This window comes from Clavelina lepadiformis, chromosome 2 (genome assembly GCF_947623445.1).
Source record: "Clavelina lepadiformis chromosome 2, kaClaLepa1.1, whole genome shotgun sequence".
NCBI lineage: Eukaryota > Metazoa > Chordata > Ascidiacea > Aplousobranchia > Clavelinidae > Clavelina > Clavelina lepadiformis.
Window position 1 is genome coordinate 2,342,779 of NC_135241.1, and position 20,568 is coordinate 2,363,346.

At 37.8% G+C, this 20,568-nt stretch overlaps 6 protein-coding genes across 7 annotated transcripts; 2 read left to right on the plus strand and 4 right to left on the minus strand.

The window, feature by feature from the left end:
• Window positions 1-612: 612 nt before the first annotated feature.
• On the minus strand, window positions 613-2,221 carry LOC143445810 (heme-binding protein 2-like). Its single transcript, XM_076945136.1, has 4 exons — window positions 2,080-2,221; window positions 1,848-1,983; window positions 1,472-1,652; window positions 613-1,181 (listed from the first exon to the last, which is right to left on the minus strand). The coding sequence occupies exons 1-4, from the start codon at window positions 2,143-2,145 to the stop codon at window positions 935-937; spliced, it is 630 nt and encodes a 209-aa protein (XP_076801251.1). The 5' UTR covers window positions 2,146-2,221; the 3' UTR covers window positions 613-934.
• On the minus strand, window positions 2,221-3,930 carry LOC143445811 (heme-binding protein 2-like). The gene is made up of 4 exons (XM_076945137.1): window positions 3,759-3,930; window positions 3,489-3,624; window positions 3,152-3,332; window positions 2,221-3,063 (listed from the first exon to the last, which is right to left on the minus strand). Exons 1-4 carry the CDS (start codon window positions 3,822-3,824, stop codon window positions 2,817-2,819), a joined length of 630 nt encoding a protein of 209 aa, XP_076801252.1. The 5' UTR covers window positions 3,825-3,930; the 3' UTR covers window positions 2,221-2,816.
• LOC143445808 (heme-binding protein 2-like) lies at window positions 3,873-6,558 on the minus strand. The gene is made up of 4 exons (XM_076945134.1): window positions 5,520-6,558; window positions 5,299-5,428; window positions 4,827-5,007; window positions 3,873-4,665 (listed from the first exon to the last, which is right to left on the minus strand). Exons 1-4 carry the CDS (start codon window positions 5,637-5,639, stop codon window positions 4,461-4,463), a joined length of 636 nt encoding a protein of 211 aa, XP_076801249.1. The 5' UTR covers window positions 5,640-6,558; the 3' UTR covers window positions 3,873-4,460.
• Window positions 6,559-6,986: 428 nt separating this feature from the next.
• LOC143445809 (heme-binding protein 2-like) lies at window positions 6,987-8,374 on the minus strand. The gene is made up of 4 exons (XM_076945135.1): window positions 8,146-8,374; window positions 7,904-8,039; window positions 7,524-7,704; window positions 6,987-7,264 (listed from the first exon to the last, which is right to left on the minus strand). The coding sequence occupies exons 1-4, from the start codon at window positions 8,257-8,259 to the stop codon at window positions 7,066-7,068; spliced, it is 630 nt and encodes a 209-aa protein (XP_076801250.1). The 5' UTR covers window positions 8,260-8,374; the 3' UTR covers window positions 6,987-7,065.
• A 2,659-nt stretch (window positions 8,375-11,033) lies between these two features.
• Window positions 11,034-13,369, plus strand: LOC143445792 (TAF5-like RNA polymerase II p300/CBP-associated factor-associated factor 65 kDa subunit 5L). The gene has a single exon (XM_076945115.1). It carries the CDS (start codon window positions 11,390-11,392, stop codon window positions 13,367-13,369), a length of 1,980 nt encoding a protein of 659 aa, XP_076801230.1. The 5' UTR covers window positions 11,034-11,389.
• A 334-nt stretch (window positions 13,370-13,703) lies between these two features.
• Window positions 13,704-19,170, plus strand: LOC143445791 (uncharacterized). 2 transcript variants are annotated; one of them, XM_076945113.1, is made up of 8 exons: window positions 13,704-15,426; window positions 15,599-15,777; window positions 16,408-16,531; window positions 17,045-17,098; window positions 17,252-17,344; window positions 17,434-17,467; window positions 17,699-17,830; window positions 18,255-19,170. In XM_076945113.1, exons 1-8 carry the CDS (start codon window positions 13,717-13,719, stop codon window positions 18,506-18,508), a joined length of 2,580 nt encoding a protein of 859 aa, XP_076801228.1. In that variant the 5' UTR covers window positions 13,704-13,716; the 3' UTR covers window positions 18,509-19,170. The 2 variants fall into 2 exon arrangements, with proteins under 2 accessions (XP_076801228.1, XP_076801229.1); XM_076945114.1 differs by lacking the exon at window positions 17,699-17,830.
• The last annotated feature ends 1,398 nt before the right edge of the window (window positions 19,171-20,568 follow it).

Below are 20,568 nucleotides of genomic sequence, written 5' to 3' on the forward strand. Positions count from 1 at the left end.
ATTTCTATGGCCAGGACTTTAATTTTCAACGGGAGGTCGTTTTACCAGCAAATATTTAAATTAAAGTTTTAGGCAAGAATTTAGTTGATATGGTGGTATGCAGCTTTTAAAAATTTCTCGTAAACATTTACGTTCATTAATTATTTAATTAACATTCTACTAAAAATCTTTTTTGATAACACTCTATAAGAGGCGTTCTTTGAAATAACCATATTTAATGAAAACGTACTATCATAAGTCATGGCCAGACTAAACCATTTACACTGCATCATTGATACTTATAGCAGAGCAGTTTACAATGCAATATATCGGTCCTCATTGATAAACTATTTGGTTCAGTTCAATGTCTCCTTGGATGTCAGTCTTCATGTTGCTGACCGATTTTAAAATTCCACTTTCGCGACACTTAGCGGTCAAGAATTTTCGTATTTATTTAAACTTAGCTTACCATAGTTTCCAAAAGTAATATTACGACCAGGTTTGTAAGCTTTTTTTTATTGGCGAAAATATTTTTTATTAGATCATACTTTACAATATTGAATGAGAAATATGAGCGTACCGGAATACTTTTGAAACCTGAGGACAAGAAAAACACTGACCGCTCACCAAAAACAGCTTTTAAATCTTCCTATTTACCGTATTTACAAATAAAATAATTCTTCTTACTGCATTATAATAAGGTAGGTAAACAATGTTTACAAGGTGCAAAGTGAAAGAATTCGTTAAGTGGTTACCATAAAACTCACAACGGTTCTGTCACTTTAATTCCAATTACGTCCCCCACTTAACTGAATTCGTGATTGTGAAAACATAGAATAAAATCAAGTAAAGAAAATATTTCTATGATTGTTAACGAGTGAATAAAAATAGAACAAAGCACAAAATATAGTTGGTCGTTTTGCAGGTTTTGTTCTTGAAATTTGTAAGGTTTCATTCATTCGGCTTGTTGTTCCATTTCATTCCCCTGCGCTGCTTGCTTCGTTTCTTCACTTTCTTTCTTCTTTGGCAACAACCAGACTTCATTTCGACGGAAGAAAAGTCGAAACGGGCTGTCGTATGTCACGGCGTAGAAGATGTTCATATCAATGTTGGAGACGTCAACGCTATTCTTCTTGAGACTTTCATATAGGTTTCCAGCTTCCTTCTGGAAATCTCTGCCCTTTGGTCGTCCACTAAATGTTCTGTGATCGGGAAAATCACATTTATTTTTACGATCTCCATCGCTGCTACATCTAAGTCACACCGAGAGGCGTCTAGTTTCTTATATCAACACTGAAGTGATATGGTAACTCTACTCACTCAAAAATAGTTGAGAAAGCAGAATATCAGTGAAAACTACACATTTTAAAGAGGAAATTGTGGCTTTTGGCTACAAATGAACCAAATACACACCAAATCAACGTCTCGGTATAATTTTATAGGAGACGTGGAAGCAGAGAGTTCTTTTGCCATCGAGCACCTTATCATTCACCTCACGTATGCAGTGGTCTCTTCCATCTTCTCAGTCTTAACATCCGGATTGCAGGGATCAGGAGGAGAGCTCTGATGCTTAGGAGGAACATAGAACATCATTTTGTAGGTCGTGTCTGAAAACGGACAGGACTGGCCGGAAACTTGTTGGATGACTGGAACTGTCATATCAATCTTCTCTTCTGTGTGCAAACAGTTGTTTTTTATAACGAAATTTATCAGAAAAATGTTATCCGGTGGTTTTGCATTGGTACAAGGCCATTAAGTCTGCTTATAGTTCTTATAGTATTAGCAGGAGTTTTACATGAAAAATAACAAAAAAGTTCGCAAAAATGCAAACGTCTCTGATTAACTGTAACTGAGCATAAACAACTCACTGGTAGAATTGTCCCCTCTGATGTAATTGAACAATCTCCAAAACGAGTTACTGCTAGGTGCATCCACACTTGGCCTTTGCTCTTCCGTACTTGTCCAATGCGCGGCAGGATAACGCCGGACCTCGTATGACCCATCCTGCACCAATACACGAGATAAAATAGCTAATAGCAAGTATGTTTTTTATCCCAGCATGTACCAAACCCGTTAAAGTTCCAATTAAGAAATTCAAACCTCTGGTTGAGTTCCAGTTAACTCCCATTGTGGGGTTTCATAACCGTTGTACTTTTCTTCGTTCATATTTGACACTCCTGTGGTTGAAAGTTAAAACGTGCTTTTTACACAATTTATGAAATTATCATATGGACTTAACACCTGCAAAATCATAAAGACTTCATCAACATCTTAACATTGTTAAATTATTAACATTCCATAAACAACAATTACATTTCAAAAAAAATATAAACACTTACATTAACGGCAATAAGATAATACACTGTACGTGTTAGTGTTAACACCTCTGTATGAGTTTAAGCATGAACAAAAAACGAATGACGACAAGCAATAGGCACTGATAAGTAAACGAAAAATGCAAAGAGTTAACATAAACTTTAGTTACTAGTGAATTTAGTGCATAGCAGATAGTAGGTAATAGCATGGTAATAAGTATGCTAGTAATTGTTGATAATGTGAGGTAAACGAAAGCTACAAATAAGCTGTAACATTTGCTGTTGCTGGATTAAAAACTTGCAAAATGCATTTTGCAACAATGACATAAGGAAACCATGAACCCCTTCACTAATGAACAGAATTCGAACATTTTTGCCAAGTAGAACTATTTCTGGGTTAAATATAATGTTTAACACGAACACTTTACAAAATAAATCAATAATAAATTTTTGAATAGAGTCAGTGTTTTAAAGTAGCCCTTCGTCTTTCAGGTTTTGTTCTTGAAATTTGTAAGGTTTCATTCATTCGGCTTGTTGTTCCATTCCATTCCCCTGCGCTGCTTGCTTCGTTTCTTCACTTTCTTTCTTCTTTGGCAACAACCAGACTTCATTTCGACGGAAGAAAAGTCGAAACGGGCTGTCGTATGTCACGGCGTAGAAGATGTTCATGTCTATGTTGGAAACGTCAACGCCATTCTTTTTTAGACTTTCATATAACTTTGCTGCTTCCTTCTTGAAAGCTTCACCGTTTGGACGGCCACGAAATGTTCTGTGAAATACATAGCAAGCAAATTGAAAAACGGATCTGTCATTATTTGTGTGTTGCGGATTCTGACATTTTAGTAACTAGCCACCACCTCACGTATGCAGTGGTCTCTTCCATCTTCTCAGTCTTAACATCCGGATTGCTGGGATCAGGAGGAGAGCTCTGGTGCTTAGGAGGAACATAGAACATCATTTTGTAGGTCGTGTCTGAAAACGGACAAGACTGGCCAGGAACTTGTTGAATGACTGGAACTGTCATAGAAATCTTTTCCTCTGTGAGTGCAATAACATGAGTTAAAACGGCGGCCGTTTCATTGAAAGCAATCACCAACTAGTGTTACAGTTTTTTGAGATTACTCTAGCTACTTACATGTATTCTAGTTTTACATTCAAATGGTAAACAGTATTATAACAAGAGCAACAACTTACTTTTTTCATTGGCTCCTGTAATATATTTAAACAATCTTCGAAATGAACGATTACCCGACCCATCCATGCTGGGTGTCGATTGTTCTGTGGATGTCCAGTATGCAGCGGGATAACGTCGTATTTCGTACGACTTGTCCTATATTTTGAAATGGCTATTATTTCATAAAAGGTCGGACTAAAAGACTGGATTGATTTACTTGGAAAAGCAAATAGCGAATGTTAGATACACAATCACCACTTGCTTTTAAATCAACAAAAACATCAAATTACCTCTGGCTGGGCCCCGAAGAGCTCAAACTTGGGTGTTTCATATCCATTGTATTTCTCTTCACTCATTATTACACAGCTTTAATTAAAACCAATAAAACTTAACTTACTTAGTAATCTGTAGCAAACTCTCAAAATTAAATTTGTACAAACATAGAGGTGATATTAATTGCATAAGGAACATATGGAAAACAATTCAACACAAGGCACAGTTGTAGAAAAAGCATAAATACGCAAAATAAATTAAAACTAAAATGGTTTTACTTAATATTACACCTTATATGCCTTAGACACGTCCAAGAAAGTTTTTTGCATAATTAAAAACTGTGACAAAATTACTGACATGTGTCCAACTTAATCACGTGAAAGAATTACTCCAATATGCATATAATCACATGATTTATGCAAATAAAAATAAACTTTCCAAAACCAACCCTGAAAAGTACTTTTAAGAGTAAGAATACCTTACAGAATCAAAATTATAATATATACAATGGTATTTTTGCAATAAATATTTTGAATGTAGTGTTTATGCGGGACTAAAATATTATCACAAATGTTTGTAAATTAAGATGTAATCATCAACATCAACTGAAAATAGAAGGACATAATGCCATGGTACTCTCTGAGCATATCTTAGTGAAGGTAAAAAGCATACTCATAAATAAATATAAAGGCAATGAAGTATACAAAAGGTGAGAGCATTTATTGCTCATTTACAACGCCTTTATCAAGCAACAGCCAAACTTCGTTATGTCGAAAGACTGGCCGATAGGGACTGTTGTACGATACTGCATAGATTATACTTTTATCCACCATGGTGTCCTTAACACCATTTTTCATGAGACTTTCATACAGCAACGATGCTTCTCTTTGCCAATCATTTGTTTTGGCATAACCACCAAATCTCCTAAAATCAAACATGGGTTTAGAATTAAAAATGGTTGAACCAATTGTACGCGTTAGACAATGCAGTTAGCCCATCAATTTGTCTTCGGAAAAACACAGAAAATCTAAATAAATAATAATACTTTAAGTAATTTTTCTCACAAACTTCTGAAAGTGACGTACCTCACAAAAGCAATAGTTTCTTCCATTACTTCATTCTGCACTTGTGGGTGAGTTGGTTTCGGTGGAGATATTTGATGTTGATGTGGAACGTAAAACATCATTTTACGGGTTGCATTTTGAAGTTGATTTGATAGGTTAGGTATTTGTTGAATCACTGGAACTGTCATAGATATTTTCTCATCTGGAAATTTCAAACTATTGTGTTCAAAACTAGTGTACATCTAAAATAATTCACAAACACAGCACACATTTAAATTGCAGTGATGGCAAAAAGCAAGTACAAAGCTGTCCAGAGTGCCATAAGCAATGTACATCCACTTGTACATTAGATTAGGTATGATTAATATTATTTAACTGGTGCATGTGTTCATATTAATCAGAACCTATAGCATTGGCATTGTGTTCTGACAACACCGCAGTCCATATAAGCAAAACGATTTACTTGTAAAATAAAAAATGCCAAAAATATTACTTCTTGCATTTACTCCACCAATGTAATCAGCCAGTCTACGAAATGATGATGATGACCCTTTATTTGGTGCAGTTTGGTCTGTGCTGGTCCAAACTGCTCTGGGATATTTTCGAACCTCGTACGACTTATCCTGAGAGACATAATCATCATTGATGGAAGACACCAGAAGTATGTGATGATACAAATTAATTGTGGAACTATGGATCGTCTAGTAAGATTACCTTTGGCTGAGTGCCAGTTAACTCCCAGTGGGGTTGATCATAACCATTATATTGTGCGGTACTCATTGGAACAATGAAAGAACGGTACGTTAAAATCACCTTCCTTAAGGCCGGGAACATTTAGGCCAACTATGACATCTTTAATTTTTCAACAGGAAATCGATATCGGTTGGTAAGATATAAATATATATATATACCCGCAATTGAAACACTGCAACAAACCATAAGGCATACAAATTTTGCCGTATTAATCTCATTTGTTTACCAGACAGGCAGCCTAAAAGATTTAGCCTGTTTACTCTGCTAAAAACCAACACGGCATGTTTTCAACCAGAAATCATCCGTGCAAGGACACAATTTTCGACTTGAGCGCGTGCACTGAGGCCACAATTTCTTGTTGGTGCAATTTCATGCAGGCTTTCAATCTCTGGCAATGTGCACGTTGATGACTCTCGTGTGTCGTGCATGAGCGCACGGGTTTCCCGCAACGGTTGTAAACAAGTCTACCCTGCACAGTGCACGTAGTCAGCTGACAATGATTGCCAAACGAATGCAACTGCGCTGCAGACCTGCCGGTTCAAACAAAACATTTTGCATTCATTCCCAAATTGTTTTGTAGGGCAATTTTCGCATATATTTTAACAACACACTTTAAAGCTAACTTTCAATCAATCACTGCTATAGCTACGGAAACGCATTTAAATTGCAAACAGTATCTGTACTCGACTTGGTGTTTGGATTACGTAACCGTAAAACTAACATAAGCTGTGCAAAGAATCAATAATCATCTTTTGATAACAAGCATAGCACCATCGTATGGGCAATACATGAACTAATCAATTGCAACATTGTTTTATTTACCAAATTGCAGTTTTGTGCACAAATAAAATTTGAGAGCTGCTGTAAGCCAATTTTTCTACCATAAGTTTAGCATAAACTGATCAAAACCTTGCCTGGTGTTCAAAGTCTTTGAGCGCTTTTATATCTACACATTTCACGTGATGCTGCGTACTGCGTCACCTATGTCGCAATGTTGTTGTTTTTTAGGGAAGGTTATATAAGAAAAGATAAATAGGCCAAATGTCCTGTTATATAAGTTGAGTGCAGAATGACGTAATGTATAGAAATCATATATAACACATACGCAAGATTTTATGCGAATTTCCTGTTACGTAATTTTAACCTGGCAGTAATTTCAACGACCTATAAATAAATTACTTAAATTGGATCTCCATAACATGTGAAATTGTTTTTGTTATTTGTAGGCCTCCACTACAACTTTCTAATTTAAGTAACTTTTAAGGAAAGCAAAGAGGATAAAACGCTATGGCGCAAAAATGTAACGGTCTTTGCGGCTTGAACTCGGCTGAACTTTTATTATGCCCGTTTTTTCCAATTGTCTTTCTTTTTGTTTTAATTGAGATAAAACTAGGTTTGCGAACCCGTCACAAAGAACAGAAAGGCACATATTTGAAGCAATTATTTATTTAAAAGTATAGTAGGTTACATTTTCCACGCAACGTATGCAACGTCGTGAAGTTTAATTTTAGACCAGATTATCATTCGTCGACATCAGCCAGACTTCGTTGCGGCGAAATATAAAGCGCATAGGGCTATCATAACCAACAGCATAGTACATGCTACGGTCCACACTGGGTGCACTGACACCGTTCCTCAGAAGGCTGGAGTACAGAAGTGCCGCGTTCTTCTGCCAATCTTTTGCGGCAGCGTAACCAGAGAAAGTTCTACACATAAAACAACATTTGCAAAAATACACGAAAGAAAAACAAATTTCCCGGTGATGCCAAACATTTGATTAATTCTTGTTTGGTTTTTGTGACTAATTGTTATGGAAATAATAGCAAAGTCGAAATTGTGTTTGTACAGCAGATTTTCAAAACAATCACCTAACTGAAAATAACTTAGGCCTAGTTGCTTATCTTTTGATACAAAAAAGATTTCAAGACCACTTCAAGCAAACAAACCAAGAGGTGACAACGCTACCTGACGTAAAATATTCTTTCGTTCATTTCCTCGGTCTCTACCCGGGTATCGGTTGGCGCTGGAGGATTACTTTGAAATTTGGGTGGAACATAGAACGACATTCGAAAGGTGACGTTGCAAAACGGGCAGGGTTGACCGGGAATTCGTGTAATCACAGGTACGGTCATGTCGATGTCAGTTTCTGAATGCAGAATACCACAGTTACACAGTATAACTAACTTGTAAAATCGCATTAAAATGATTCTTGACAAGCTACTATTCCAAATTGATAGGTTCATAGTTAGGCAATAAGCAAGGCAAAGACTATAAACTGCGTATTACCGAAACTTAATTTGGTTTAAATTTGAAATGAATAACATTTGTATCAAACTTAATCTCACTTCCTGTGTTAGCTCCTCCGATATATTTAAAAAGCCTCCAAAACGCGTCACTTGACTTCAAGTCCATGTTGACTGTTGATACGTCGGTGCTCGTCCAGTTTGCAGCTGAATATCGACGAACTTCGTACGAACCATCCTGGGTAGAAATGTTTTCATATTTCAAGTGTCTTATATTATCCTTCGTGTAGTTTATTTTTTACGTTATATAACGATTTTTTCATCAAAGTTTATGACTTCCTTACCTCAGGTTGGTTACCGGTGAGTTCCCATTGCGGTTCTTCGTAATTGTGATACTTTTTGCCCAACGCTAACTGAATGACAAGAAAGAAGAGAAATCCAATTTTCAATGAAAACATTTTGTCAAACAAGAGCTGAGATATAACTTTATCCGGTACTTTGGATATAGACGATATTTCTATAATGCTGGCGCGACGACTCTTATATAATTATGCTAGAATTATAACTAGGACTGCTCAAGCCGGGGGTATTTATGTAGTTTGCTGCAAAACATGTTATATAACTTCAGCAGATGTTGCCAAATTGAGCTGTTTGTAGGCTCCATTATTGCTTCCTTTCATTTATTTGCAGAAGTGTTTTTAAACAATATTCCCACGTCTCACACAGGAAGCTGCTCAGGTTTTCGAGTCAAGTTTTATAAAAGATAAAGAACACTCGGAAAAGTTACATAACAACCCTCTGATTGAATTTGATAAATAAATCTGCTTAAGTAGATTCCGATAAAGTTATGCAAGAGATGTTTGCAGCTGATATTTCTGTCAAGTCGTTTTTTGCGTTATGCAATCGTTTCCGTAAATTAAAATACGCGGGTCAAAGTCTAACGATACAGTGTTGAAAATATTTTCTAATGGAACTGTTAAATGTAGACTTATTCAAGCTTGGACTTTATTGCTCTCTTCATTTTGTGCGCATTAGGAGAAAATAGTCGTAATTTACAGTTAACTGGAGACGGCTATGTGACAATGGCATTAAGCCGACGATACTAACCAATGTTCCCTCTAATTTTTCACGAGTCTGAGCAAACACACTAACTCCCTGAGCGGTCCCTTGGACCACTGTGAGCAACATCAAACGTTCCACGTGCGCACTGTGGCCATTATTATGCGTTTATTTTATTTTCAATTCAAGGTTGGATTTTTTTCTTGTGCGCAGCACAGATTTTCTGTGCGCGGAGACCGTGTCAGCAGTGCGCATTTGCGCACGCGCGCAGCTTAGAGGGAACATTGGAACATATAAATTTATAAACAGTTTTATAACGAAATTTCAAAGTAAAAGCAAAAATTGTATAAAAAGTTCAATTTCCAGCGTTAATCTTTTTTCAGTTTAAGAGTTTATCAGTGTTCAAACAATTGCTTGATTTCGGATTGATCTTTCAAATGACGTTGCAAACCAAGTGGCCAGATTCAACACATTGGCCTTAGTTTTGTGGTTTGCCAAAATCTTCAAAACTTCAGTCACACTACTGACTACAGGACAACACGATCTACTTACGACTTGTTGCGGTCACTTTTTTACCACATTCTGCGCCAGTTCGCTGTAGTGGTAGAGAGTTCAACTGTCGATGGTGAGCAGTTAGCGATCGAATCATATATTTTATTCTGTCCCGAATCGCAAATCAAATTTTTCCGAAAAATCTCATGATTCATCCGCCTAAAAGACGCGAAATGCTGGATCTTACCGGGATTTAGGCTTAAGCTCTGGCGTTATAGGTCACGTCTGCTACTGAAGACGTCTTGCTACTGTTAGAGGCAAAGCTGCACATGAAAATTAAACAATTCAAAATGCGACGCTGTAACCACGAGATATGTTAACGCAAATACTATATTTTATATATCAAGACTATTGCAAAAAACACACTCAATTTCGATATTTGCCTTGACGTTTTCCCAAACCAGCCTAGCGTAAGTTTGACCGACCGCACCGACCGCACGCAGAGTAGGCTGAAAATCGGGGATATTATGATCTCCAGTCTTCCAGCAATCTCCAGTTATCTAGCAACAAAACTTAATTGCTCTGTTGTTGACTGCTCGATATCAGTTTTTTTTACAATTTTCTTGCTTATTTTGCGAAGAGTAGGTTAAACGTCAGCAACTACACGAAATTTCAAACACGTCTGCGAAGTTTGCTCAACGACTTGACGAAAGTTTCTACGAAAGTTCACAGACTATCAAAACTGACAAGGTTTGTTGATGAGTGTGTTACCCTATAATTATAAGTCTGAGTTTAATCGTAAAAACGTTGCACTCTCAATGAGTATATTCAGCTTTTAACGACTGGACGACAATCAAGTTTATATAAAACAAAATGAAACGGGTGCTAACTTATAGCCAAGATTAGGCTGAAATTACATTCTTGGTTTCTATCTGCAAACAAAAGTAATCGGATTCGGAGTTTTGACACCTCTACTCCAGGGGTGAGCACTGGATCCAAAGTCCAAAAGGGGAACCCCAATAAGCTGGCGTCTACCAAATGCCACGACAAAATACATGACACAATTTTAATACTTCATTAAAAGCATAACATCCCAATAAATAATAGGAAAACAACTACTAATCAGGTGAGCATACAACGAGGGCCCGGTGCGCTCCTCCGTTGAAGCCCAATTTCAACTGTGTTTACAAGTATCGAGTTATTTTGTAACAAGCTAAAGGTAAGTTCATCAGTTTAGTATGAGTCAAGTTTTCAGTAGTTTTTATTAAAAGTCCAATAAAATACTTCTAATAACCGACACTGACTCTGTTATCAGAAATAAAGTGTTCTTCAGTTGCCCCAAATCATAAACTCTCAAATCACAGCATAAACTTGTATTGTCAGAGCGAGCACTACCGTCAGTGACAGGATCATAAGTAGAATGGCTTAAAATGCCAGAAAAACAGCATGGTCAGTGAGTGACCTCTTGGTCACACGACATTCAGTCACAGCTACTGGCCAACAAAAACGCACAGCAGTAATAAAAATAAACATGGCGTTTTGACATTTTTGTACAAGGTGTGGATGTCTAGCGCCCACTAACGCCATTACTCCATCAGTAAACGACGTTCCTGGCGTCACATCACATCAATTTCCAGGAATGCCCATAGTCGCGCCCTGGTTGCAAGCTTGTCGTTGTGTAAGTTCCGAATAGCACGGGCATTTTTCATTTCTTCATATTGTTAGCCTACCGGTTTATGGTCTGAATACAGAACTACTCGACAAGACCACTGAATTTTGAATGGCCAATCACAAATTCAACCTCAGGGGCAACCAACAGGCGTAGCCCATTATGCTTAGGGTCTGCTAGCCACTGGGTTTAGGTTACATACGGGTGGTAAGACTATACAAATAAAACATTCTTTTCTTAGGCTATTTAAGCTACGTTTAGTATCGATACCCGGATTATTTTTACCTAACAGTTATGTATATATACGGTAATTAAATGTACTGGATAAGCATAGGCTATAACTTGTAAGCCTAGTCTGATTGTGAAATATGAAACGCGCAAGAACAGAGCAACTTCAAGCAACTCTTCTCTCATATTTAAAGAAACGTAATTTCACTGACTCTGAAGCAGGATTTCGGAATAACGTGAAGTTTGAAGAAACGCTCGTTGATGTTGCATCCCGCACTCTGTTGGAGAATAAAATTTCTTTATTGGATTCGGTCGCCATGAGCACTCACGATTTGAAAGATTATTTTCTGGCCTTCAAAGGCCTCCAGGAATTTGTTTGTAAGGCAATCGCTGATGATAAATATCATGGATTTAAAAATCTCTTGTTTCCTGTGTTCGTCCATTGCTATCTTGACCTAATTATGGCAGGTCGTTTAAAAGAAGCTGAAGAGTTTTATGTTTGTTTCTCCGACAGCAAACATTTTAAGGTTTATAATGAAGTTCTGACGAAGTTATATGATATTCGTGAATCAAATGATTTGCAGAAATATTTTCTCATGCCACAAATCCGCAATCAGTTCTGTGAAATGTCTTTATCCCAAGCAGAAAAACAGCTTTTAATGCGTTTTTTACAAGGACAACCATATTTGCTTCTACTCAAGCTTATGAATGAAAGGATACGTATAAGCAGTTGTTCTCACAAAGCGAGAGACATTGGTGTTTCCACCCAACCTCACGATGCTTCTCCAGACAATGTTTCATTTGCTTGTAATAGCAATCCTGATTCCAAACTACAGGAGCACGATAGCAAGGCAAATGTGCCAGATGAACCTTTAGTATCACCAATGATAATTAGTCCGCCATCCCTAGTCCCTGTCGGCACCTCAAGCACAACACAAGGACAAGCAGTTGATGCCGCTGGTATTTCACTTGACTTAGCGACTCTTCGGAGAAGAGTTCAAGAAGTCAGAGATTCTGCGCCACGTTTAGACAATTTCTGTCTCTACAGACTGAAGGAAAATAACAATGCGATAATACACGCCACTTCCTCCAATAATCGAACACTTTTATGTACTGGACATGAAGAGTCAACTGTCAACCTTTGGAATATTTGTAACCAGAACTTTAGCAAGAGTTTGAAGTATAGTCAGGATTTTCAACGTTGTTCAGAAAGCAGTGAGATCTTTGATACAGAACCTAGTAGCTCAAATGTTGACATTTCAAGTGTTTCATTTGGCTGTGAGTTTTTGAATGATGTATTGCTAAAAAACGAAATGCGTTCTGTAAATCGAAAGAAACAATTGTTTGACAAACCAGGAGTGACTACGTTATATGGACATAGTGGTCCAGTTTACGATTCCTGTTTCACCCACGATGATAAATTTTTGTTGACTTGTTCTGAGGACACCACTGTGCGTTTGTGGGACATGACCACCTTGGCTAACAGGGTAATTTATCAAGGACACACTTTCCCCATATGGTGTATTGATATAAGTGCAATGAGCATGTATTTTGCCACAGGTTCGTACGACAAAACAGCTAAGTTATGGTCTGTTGATCGAACATATCCATTACGAATGTATGCTGGCCATCAACACAGCGTAGAAAGTGTGTGTTTTCATGGTAATGCAAGCTACCTTGCTACCGCAGATCATACGGTTCGCTTATGGGACATCAACAGTGGTAAAACTGTTCGTCTTTTGATGGGACACTGGGCACCAGTTACTTGCTTAGCATTTTCACCCGATGGAAAATCACTTGTAAGTTCTGGCGAGGACTGTCGCATAAGGGTATGGGATATTTCATCTGGAATGTTAGTAAAAGAAATCAGAGCGCACACTGATACTGTGCGCTCTTTGCACTTCAGCTTAGATGGCTCCTTGCTGACATCGTGTGGCGCCGATGGCTCTGTATTTGTCTGGGATGTTAATTGCAGAGCTTCTGTAAATGCAGCAGAGGCTTCAGCAAAGTCTTCTTCGAATCCTAATATAGTAGCTCATATAAAGCTAAATAAAAAAGCAAAGCGTTTGTTATCTTCATCTTTTTTTAAAGACTTTTTAAATGTGTTTTCGGTGCATTAGTTGCTGCTCTTTGTGCAATTTTTTCAGCGTTTTGTGCTGCGTAAAAATCCCAAAATAACTGCCAACTTTTTATTGTTATTTTCGCTTAGTAACCTGTGTAAAATGTACACATACGCTGTGATAAATATTGATACAAAAATTTTCTTCGTTAGCGTTTCTGCAAGACTTTTTTATGAAACGTTCCAGCTGACAAAGGTCTTGTTGAAACCTTTTAGAGTAAAACATTTTAATGTGATCAGCGTTTCTGTAAGAAAATTCTGAACTTAACACAACCATCCATGTCTAGGATAATGATACTAACCGATGCTCACTAGAGATAACTAACTTAAAATCTTTTTGTTTGTATAATGACTGATAGTTTCATACCTATTGTCTCCCATACTCCACCGCCCATTGATGATGAGGTTGATGACGACGATTTTGGTGGATTTACCGCAGCAAGTAGGAGCTGGGGATTGGATGAAGATTCTCACTCGTCCTTACAATCAGCTCCTCCACCGTTTAGTGATGACAGCATAGAGTCACCAATTAAAAACACTCCACTTAAATACCTCCATGAAAAGGGGAGCAAAGATAACCACTTTATTCCTGTTCAAAACGCTGCATCCAGTGATGCAACTCATTCCTCCAATGGTGAAGTCATCACTGTTGATGATAAAACTTGTAACTCCACTGAGAACAATTTGAACAAAAGTGAAGCAAATGATGACTGGACTTGGCATTCAACCAATCAAACTCACGACTTCCCTTCAAGCGATGTTATGAAGCCGCAAGAGAATGGTTGGAGCCATTTTAGTGAAGCTGCTTCATCTTCCACAGGTCAAGGATTTGCTCGTTCTCCTTCTCCTCCAGAGGTGGAAGAGGAACATTACAAATCAAATCCAACTGATCACAATGACGAAAGCAAGGAAAAACAGAAGGCTTGTCACAAAAATGAAGATGGTAACGTTGCTAATCAGGAAGAAATATCCCCACCCGAAGATATTCTGCAAGATCAAAGCATTTCTGACAATAAAATCACAGGTGATGTGAAAACGAGTTTTGTTCCCACAGAAAGTGAGATTATTAAGGAAAATGATGCCAAGGAAGAAGTTCAGTTTGAACCGGACATCATCGAGACCGAGACATCAGCTTTTGCTGATTTTCAAGCTTTTGGTGTCACTGACACATTTAAAGTAAATATTCCAACCGACAGGGCTTGCGATAACCTGGAGGGTATTTCCGATGAAAACATTCATACTGGTTCAGGTCACTTACCCATCAATCTTTCAGAAAGTCTACACCATGAGACTGTTGAAGCAAACCTCGAAAGCAACGAGCAACCTGACAATACCACCTCAATGTTTCCAGCAGATGAATTTGAAGCCTTTGCCTCTGCGGAGAATTTTGCTTCCATAGCGCAAAATCAACCACATTTACATGAAAGTGGCGGCGGAAGTAGTACTGCGGTCAAACAGTCACAATATTTTCAAAGCAATGATACTGAAAGTATAACGAATGATTTAAAAACAGACCATATCGAAAATGTTACGAGACAAAAAAATGATGATGGTTTGCGAAATTCCCATAATAGGCAGGAGAATGACGATGCTATGGAGAAGGAGCAAGATGAAGATGAAGATGATGATTTTGCAGACTTTGCAACTTTGGAAAGAGAACATGAATTAACAACTAACAAAGATGATGACGACTTTGGAGCTTGGTCTGATTCAAAAGGCGATCCTCTTTCTGAAGCTGCGTTTGAAACAAAGTTTGAAGCTCAGTGGGGTGACGATCAGTCAAAGGAAACACCAGACTCTGAAGGGCATCCAACAACAACAACAGAAAACAACCCCAGATTACCTCAAAATGCTCCGAGCAATATCTCTGACGACTTTGCGGATTTTCATTGTGCACAGACGTCAACAGCTGGTGATAAATTTGCAAGTATCGGTGACGAAGATAGTGATGCTGATTTTGGTGACGGTTTTACTGGGTTTGAATCAGCAAGCAATGTTCCATTTTCACAACCACCTCAATCCATTCCAGAAGTGCCAAAACCTTATTTTCATTCAATTGTATGTGATTGAACTTCTGTAGTTGATTTTATTTGTAATAATGCTATCGTTGGGGCTGACATGACACCACAAAATGCTGTATTGTACACATTTTAAGGTTGAAATGCTTACCGTTTTTATTTCCTTTTCATGTTTAATTGTTGTGTTGAATTATTCCATTTCAATACTTCAGGCCAGCAGAATCAGATGTCTATCGTCATGGTTTCCACGATTGGATGAAGAACAAGACACAGAAGAAGATGAAATCTCCCAAGTCCACCTTCATGTTGAAGAGAACGTTCTTCCTTTGTTCCAAGTTAACTCCAGTCCAGCCCACATCCCTCTCGGAGGAAAGAGCAGACGCATTAAAAGGTTAGTTTGCAAGAGATATGTGAAGCAAGTGGAATGTTGAAAATAATTCGTTAGCTATAACAAGCTGGCAAAGCTTTGCACCAGCGCATGTGAAACAATGCTAATAAATTAAACTTGTTCGCATTGCTAGTATGTCTGTCTGTCTGTTTTATTTTGGCCTTGTTTGATTTTTACCTTTTTTGAATGGCTACAACAACTCTGCCCAATTGAAATGCCTATCGAGCCAAATATAATGTCACTATATTAACGAGAGTCACACACTAAGTAACTTATAAGCCTATGTTACATGACGAAGCTCAACACAAAATTGTGATATTGTGATATGAAAAGAAATGAATTAAAAAATTGAAGTGATTTTTTGACTATTCAGCACTTTGTACTGAAAATGTATTTTGACAAAGCAGTTCATTATATTGTTTTAGTCGAATCCCATCGGTCATAATTTTTTGATGACTGTTTGCGGATCATCAAAATTAAGACTATTTGCCATTATATGTGACGTGCATGACAGCTTAAACCTTTAACCAGGTCAACCAACACTTTTAAGTTTTGACTGGGCCACTGCTTTGACATATGGAGCCAACAAGAAATTTTGTGACATATTACTGAAAGCAAAATTCTTTTGTCTAGGCCGACAGAACTATGGGATATTCTTGAAGATATTGACAATGCACTTGCGCTACAGCATCAGTGGAACAGTTCTAGACACAACCAAGGACTTATGACTTCACTGGGCATTAAGACCCAGAATGTGGTAAGCCGTTTAGAAATCCTTTATTATCTTTAGCTAGCGTTCGACTCTATCTTGGAAGGCTTGTACCATCGAAGCCTTTTGCAAGTCTGGTTGTGATAGGACAAGCCGACATGTTCGAGGCAAAATTTGTCTTACGCCTTCTTTTTGATGCATTTTCGCCTTTTGTTGAGGCTTTGTCTGGTCTCTACTCCACTTATTTGTTACTGCTTTATGCTTACTCTATCAACGTATTGTACTAAATGAGTTGCAACCCCAGCATGAAGATATTTTATTTTCATAGAAGCGCTTTGTAAGACAAGTAACATAGTTTAATATTTTCTCAGCATGTATATATTTATATTCTTTTGAGTATTGTATTTTCTTGCATTTTGTTGCATGACGGTGGTTTGAGTTAAGGTGGGTTTGTAAGAAAGTTATCACCTGGGATAAAACCATGTTAGAGCAGGTGTAACCACAGGTTAGGGACTTAAGTTGTACGAATTAAAATATTACTTGCAAATTTATATTCATCAGCTCTTCAGTGGAACAAGCGCACCTTTTTACGTGCCAACATATGCTGCAAGCTTGGTAAGTTTTTAAAATGCAAACACACATCACAAAGCGCAAGCGACATCGCCGTTATCATTTTGCTTGTCCATAAAACAGTATGATGTGATCATGTGAACGAGACACTTAGCCCACCAAGAATAAGAAATTTATTAAGCTTTGCCCTTATTTAAGGGTCTACTTGAGCCTAACAAGGAGCTAACAAAACCAATCTCTGCTGCTGAAAAGATAACAGCCACGAGTCCAACAGAGAAAACTATACCGGGAGTGAGTTAATGCTTCTTATATTGTGTATGATTGTCTGCTTATTATGTTATGCTTGTATTTATGCTTTGATCATCTTGATTGATTTTTAGGGTGATACTGATGCCGCATGGACAACTGAATCAGGTAACAGGAGTTTGTCCTGCTAAAATGCTGTTTTGCTAAAGCAACTATTTAGATTGCAATATCATTTTAAATGCGATAATATTAATTCTTTGCTATCCTTTGGTAATGGCATCTATAACAATTATCATTACAACTCACAAAAGCTAATTTTCTTGATCAGTAATCTTGATTTCCAATTTCCATGATCGTTCATACGTAATCACCACATATGTATGTGCATGTGTTTTGTAGATTGCAGCATAGATGCATGTAGCGTTGGTAGCAGCAATAACACTTTAGCACCTACTAGTGTACTTGACACTAGCTCTTTCAACCTTGATATTCTTGAAACTGCGTCGTCATACTCAACTCCGACACATTCAGGTGCTTCGCTTTTTACAAATATATTCCAAGGACTTTCCTACTAGAATTTTTACAAAATGAATTTTACTTAGGGCTGAGATTTTAACTTTTGCGTCCTGGTTAACCTCAACCTGGTTCAATGCAAAAAGTTTAAACGTCAGTTTCTAGCATTCTAGTGTACTGCACCCTAGCATCAGACATTTTATTATCGAAGTAATTTGTGAAAGCAAGTTTGCAGTTAATCTGTGTTACTGGATTATAATTGTTGCCTTGATTGGGCCTTTGACTTTCAAATGCAAACAACTACATGGAAAGAGTACATTAGAAGAATTGTAGTTGCTATTTGCTAGTGATAATGACTTACATTAGTGGCAAAGTAATTCGTCTGTTTCACTAAACACTAGATGTTGCATTCTTAACAAGATTGTCTTCATATTTTTCTCAGCACAAGATAAACTTGATCCCGAGCTTCTGGAACTTGCGATGAACGATGTTCCTCCTGCAGCAGCGAACACCACTAAGCTAGCAGACCCACTATCGAAGATCCTTGCCTCCCTCGGGGTCTCCAAGAAGAAACCTGAAGAAGATGAAGAGGAACTGAGTGAAGAGGCGGCAAAAATTGTAGAAAACTTGCCGGATCTCTCCTACATGAGGTCCAGTGTTCTCATGTTCCCAGTCGGGCAGACGTTAATGAATTGACCTGTGTGCTGTGGTCTTGTTATGCCCGTCCTCTGCCATAAAAAGAGCTTGTCCGCAAAAATCATTGCGTATCTTGCGTATTACTTTCACACGGACTGTTTCATCATAATAGCTGCTTGTCGCTTGAAACTTTAAGTTTTTAAATTTCCTTTAGCTGATTTTTTCGCGTAAATGCTCATGCCAGTTTTACCCAACAGTGACCTTGAGTTGAAATCGCCGCCAGCTCGGTCGCTTTTATTTATTTGCGGAATTCTCCTCACTTTTTTACTCCGGGTTTACCCGAGTTACGTAACCGCAAAGCGCACTTACCTCTTTCACTGTACCCTGTTCTTGTTTGTTCCTCGCTCAAGGTACTAACTCACTTCTCATTTCCATCTCTGCGCTCTTAGTTTTTGTTTAGTGTTTTCTTCTGTCGAGTTGATCAAGTCTCGCTTTCGCTTTGTCTTCGAAAGAATTTTGTTCCAAGTAGTTAGCAGAACTGCAATTGCTTTGTTGGCGTTTTTTCAAAGCAGACTTTTACAAAGATCCAAAACTTAGGTCGCGAATTGAGAAAATGGTTTAGTTTAGACTAATTTTATGTACATATAAGCTTATGGTGGCTCCGTGCAATTATATTTCTCATATTACCGTATTATTGAAATAAAAACGGCATAGCTGGGAAATGGTTGTTTATGTGAATTACAAAGCTACTTTTTGATAAGACTGCTTCTTGATATTCATTAATTGTCGGTCATATTATTGCTGTACAGTGTACACCGACATTGCTGACGCAATATCAAGAACTCTTCCTGCTTAAAATTGAGATATCAAGTCGTTGTCTAGATGGCTACGGCTAGGTGTCGCCACGATGCTGTAAAGCCAGAAACACAGAAACTGGGTCAAAGTTGACTTTCAGGAAGTAAGCGAAACCAGTTGATCATTTACTACAAATACAACCTATGCCGACGAAACACGACGGAAACGTCGCTCAAACTGCCGATTTCGACTTACAAGTCAGTTCAATTTAGCTCATGCCCGTTTATGACATGATTTTATTGTGAGTTGTGACAACGGCACCAGGCCGATTTTTCATCGTCTGCGTTTTTCGGTTTACAACAAAGTGGCAATGTGAAGAAATTTACCTCAACTTGTCCAATCGCCTGGATTTGTGAAATTGTGGCTTCTTGCCGAGAAGTCAGTGTGATGAGTATTAACAATCCTATACATGTAACACTGTGTGTGGACTTAACTGTCACCCTTCAACGCACTTTTTGTATAAAGTATGCGGTTGAATGCGATTGCTTGTAACACCGAAGATACGCCTAGTTCAACTGCTTGAATAGAAAAGATACCTTTGTGTATTGCACGGAACTAATCCTAGTTTTGTTAAATATTTAGTTTGGGCAGGATCGAGAGCTCAACTCCAATTCATAATCAACAAGTGATCAGAGACCTGGTTTGCTATGATAAAATATGATGATGATTGTTCAAAATTTGGTGGAAAATGCTCTCAGTCTCCTTTTAAACGGAGTCTGCAATTGGTTGCATATCTCATGAATTTCTTGAGATTTTGACATTTTGTCTGTTATAAATATTTCTCACATGAAATCAACAGGCGGGAGGATCACGCAAGTTGACCGCAAAAAGTTTGCCAAAAACCCAAGACATTTTTTACTGAGGCGAAATATGCTTTTCCTCTAATTTGTATGTTTCTCCTATTTCTGAAGAAACGAAATTACATACTTTAAAATATTTCAGAAATATTAAACTTGGCAATAAATAAAACAAGCTTGTTGGCTGACTTTGATTGCCACAAGTAATAATGTTTCTTCAAAAGGTGAAGTTCTTTCAATTATAATAGTAAGAGTTCCTGTGGACATGTAACAAATGTCTTTGTGTGAGTAAAGCTTCATAAATGGTCTTTAACAGCTTCGTAACTAGGCGTGTGTGTGTACTCGGTTATTGGCCCACCTCGAAAATATTTTATCTTTCCAAAAAACTTGTGGGTAGTAACGTAATACAAGTAAGTAAAGTACAGCAAGGAGTAAGTAAGTAAAGTTTAAGATCAAGCACTCGATGCC

What these genes read in the sequence shown, in the direction of transcription:
- LOC143445810 (XM_076945136.1), bottom strand. Translation starts at nt 2,145, where the DNA reads ATGAACGAAGAAAAGTACAACGGTTATGAAACCCCACAATGGGAGTTA. An exon ending in TAACTGGAACTCAACCAGAG is followed by an intron (nt 1,984 to 2,079) that starts GTTTGAATTTCT and finishes GTATTGGTGCAG; the next exon opens with GATGGGTCATACGAGGTCCG. An exon ending in GAGACCACTGCATACGTGAG is followed by an intron (nt 1,182 to 1,471) that starts GTGAATGATAAG and finishes TCCCGATCACAG; the next exon opens with AACATTTAGTGGACGACCAA.
- LOC143445811 (XM_076945137.1), bottom strand. Translation starts at nt 3,824, where the DNA reads ATGAGTGAAGAGAAATACAATGGATATGAAACACCCAAGTTTGAGCTC. An exon ending in TCTTCGGGGCCCAGCCAGAG is followed by an intron (nt 3,625 to 3,758) that starts GTAATTTGATGT and finishes TTCAAAATATAG; the next exon opens with GACAAGTCGTACGAAATACG. An exon ending in TACAGGAGCCAATGAAAAAA is followed by an intron (nt 3,333 to 3,488) that starts GTAAGTTGTTGC and finishes TTGCACTCACAG; the next exon opens with AGGAAAAGATTTCTATGACA.
- LOC143445809 (XM_076945135.1), bottom strand. Translation starts at nt 8,259, where the DNA reads ATGTTTTCATTGAAAATTGGATTTCTCTTCTTTCTTGTCATTCAGTTA. An exon ending in TCACCGGTAACCAACCTGAG is followed by an intron (nt 8,040 to 8,145) that starts GTAAGGAAGTCA and finishes ATTTCTACCCAG; the next exon opens with GATGGTTCGTACGAAGTTCG. An exon ending in GAAAGAATATTTTACGTCAG is followed by an intron (nt 7,265 to 7,523) that starts GTAGCGTTGTCA and finishes TTTTATGTGTAG; the next exon opens with AACTTTCTCTGGTTACGCTG.
- LOC143445791 (XM_076945113.1), top strand. Translation starts at nt 13,717, where the DNA reads ATGACTGATAGTTTCATACCTATTGTCTCCCATACTCCACCGCCCATT. An exon ending in AACCTTATTTTCATTCAATT is followed by an intron (nt 15,427 to 15,598) that starts GTATGTGATTGA and finishes TCAATACTTCAG; the next exon opens with GCCAGCAGAATCAGATGTCT. An exon ending in CTCAACTCCGACACATTCAG is followed by an intron (nt 17,831 to 18,254) that starts GTGCTTCGCTTT and finishes TATTTTTCTCAG; the next exon opens with CACAAGATAAACTTGATCCC.
- LOC143445808 (XM_076945134.1), bottom strand. Translation starts at nt 5,639, where the DNA reads ATGTTCCCGGCCTTAAGGAAGGTGATTTTAACGTACCGTTCTTTCATT. An exon ending in TGGTGGAGTAAATGCAAGAA is followed by an intron (nt 5,008 to 5,298) that starts GTAATATTTTTG and finishes TGAAATTTCCAG; the next exon opens with ATGAGAAAATATCTATGACA. An exon ending in GAAACTATTGCTTTTGTGAG is followed by an intron (nt 4,666 to 4,826) that starts GTACGTCACTTT and finishes GTTTGATTTTAG; the next exon opens with GAGATTTGGTGGTTATGCCA.
- LOC143445792 (XM_076945115.1), top strand. Translation starts at nt 11,390, where the DNA reads ATGAAACGCGCAAGAACAGAGCAACTTCAAGCAACTCTTCTCTCATAT.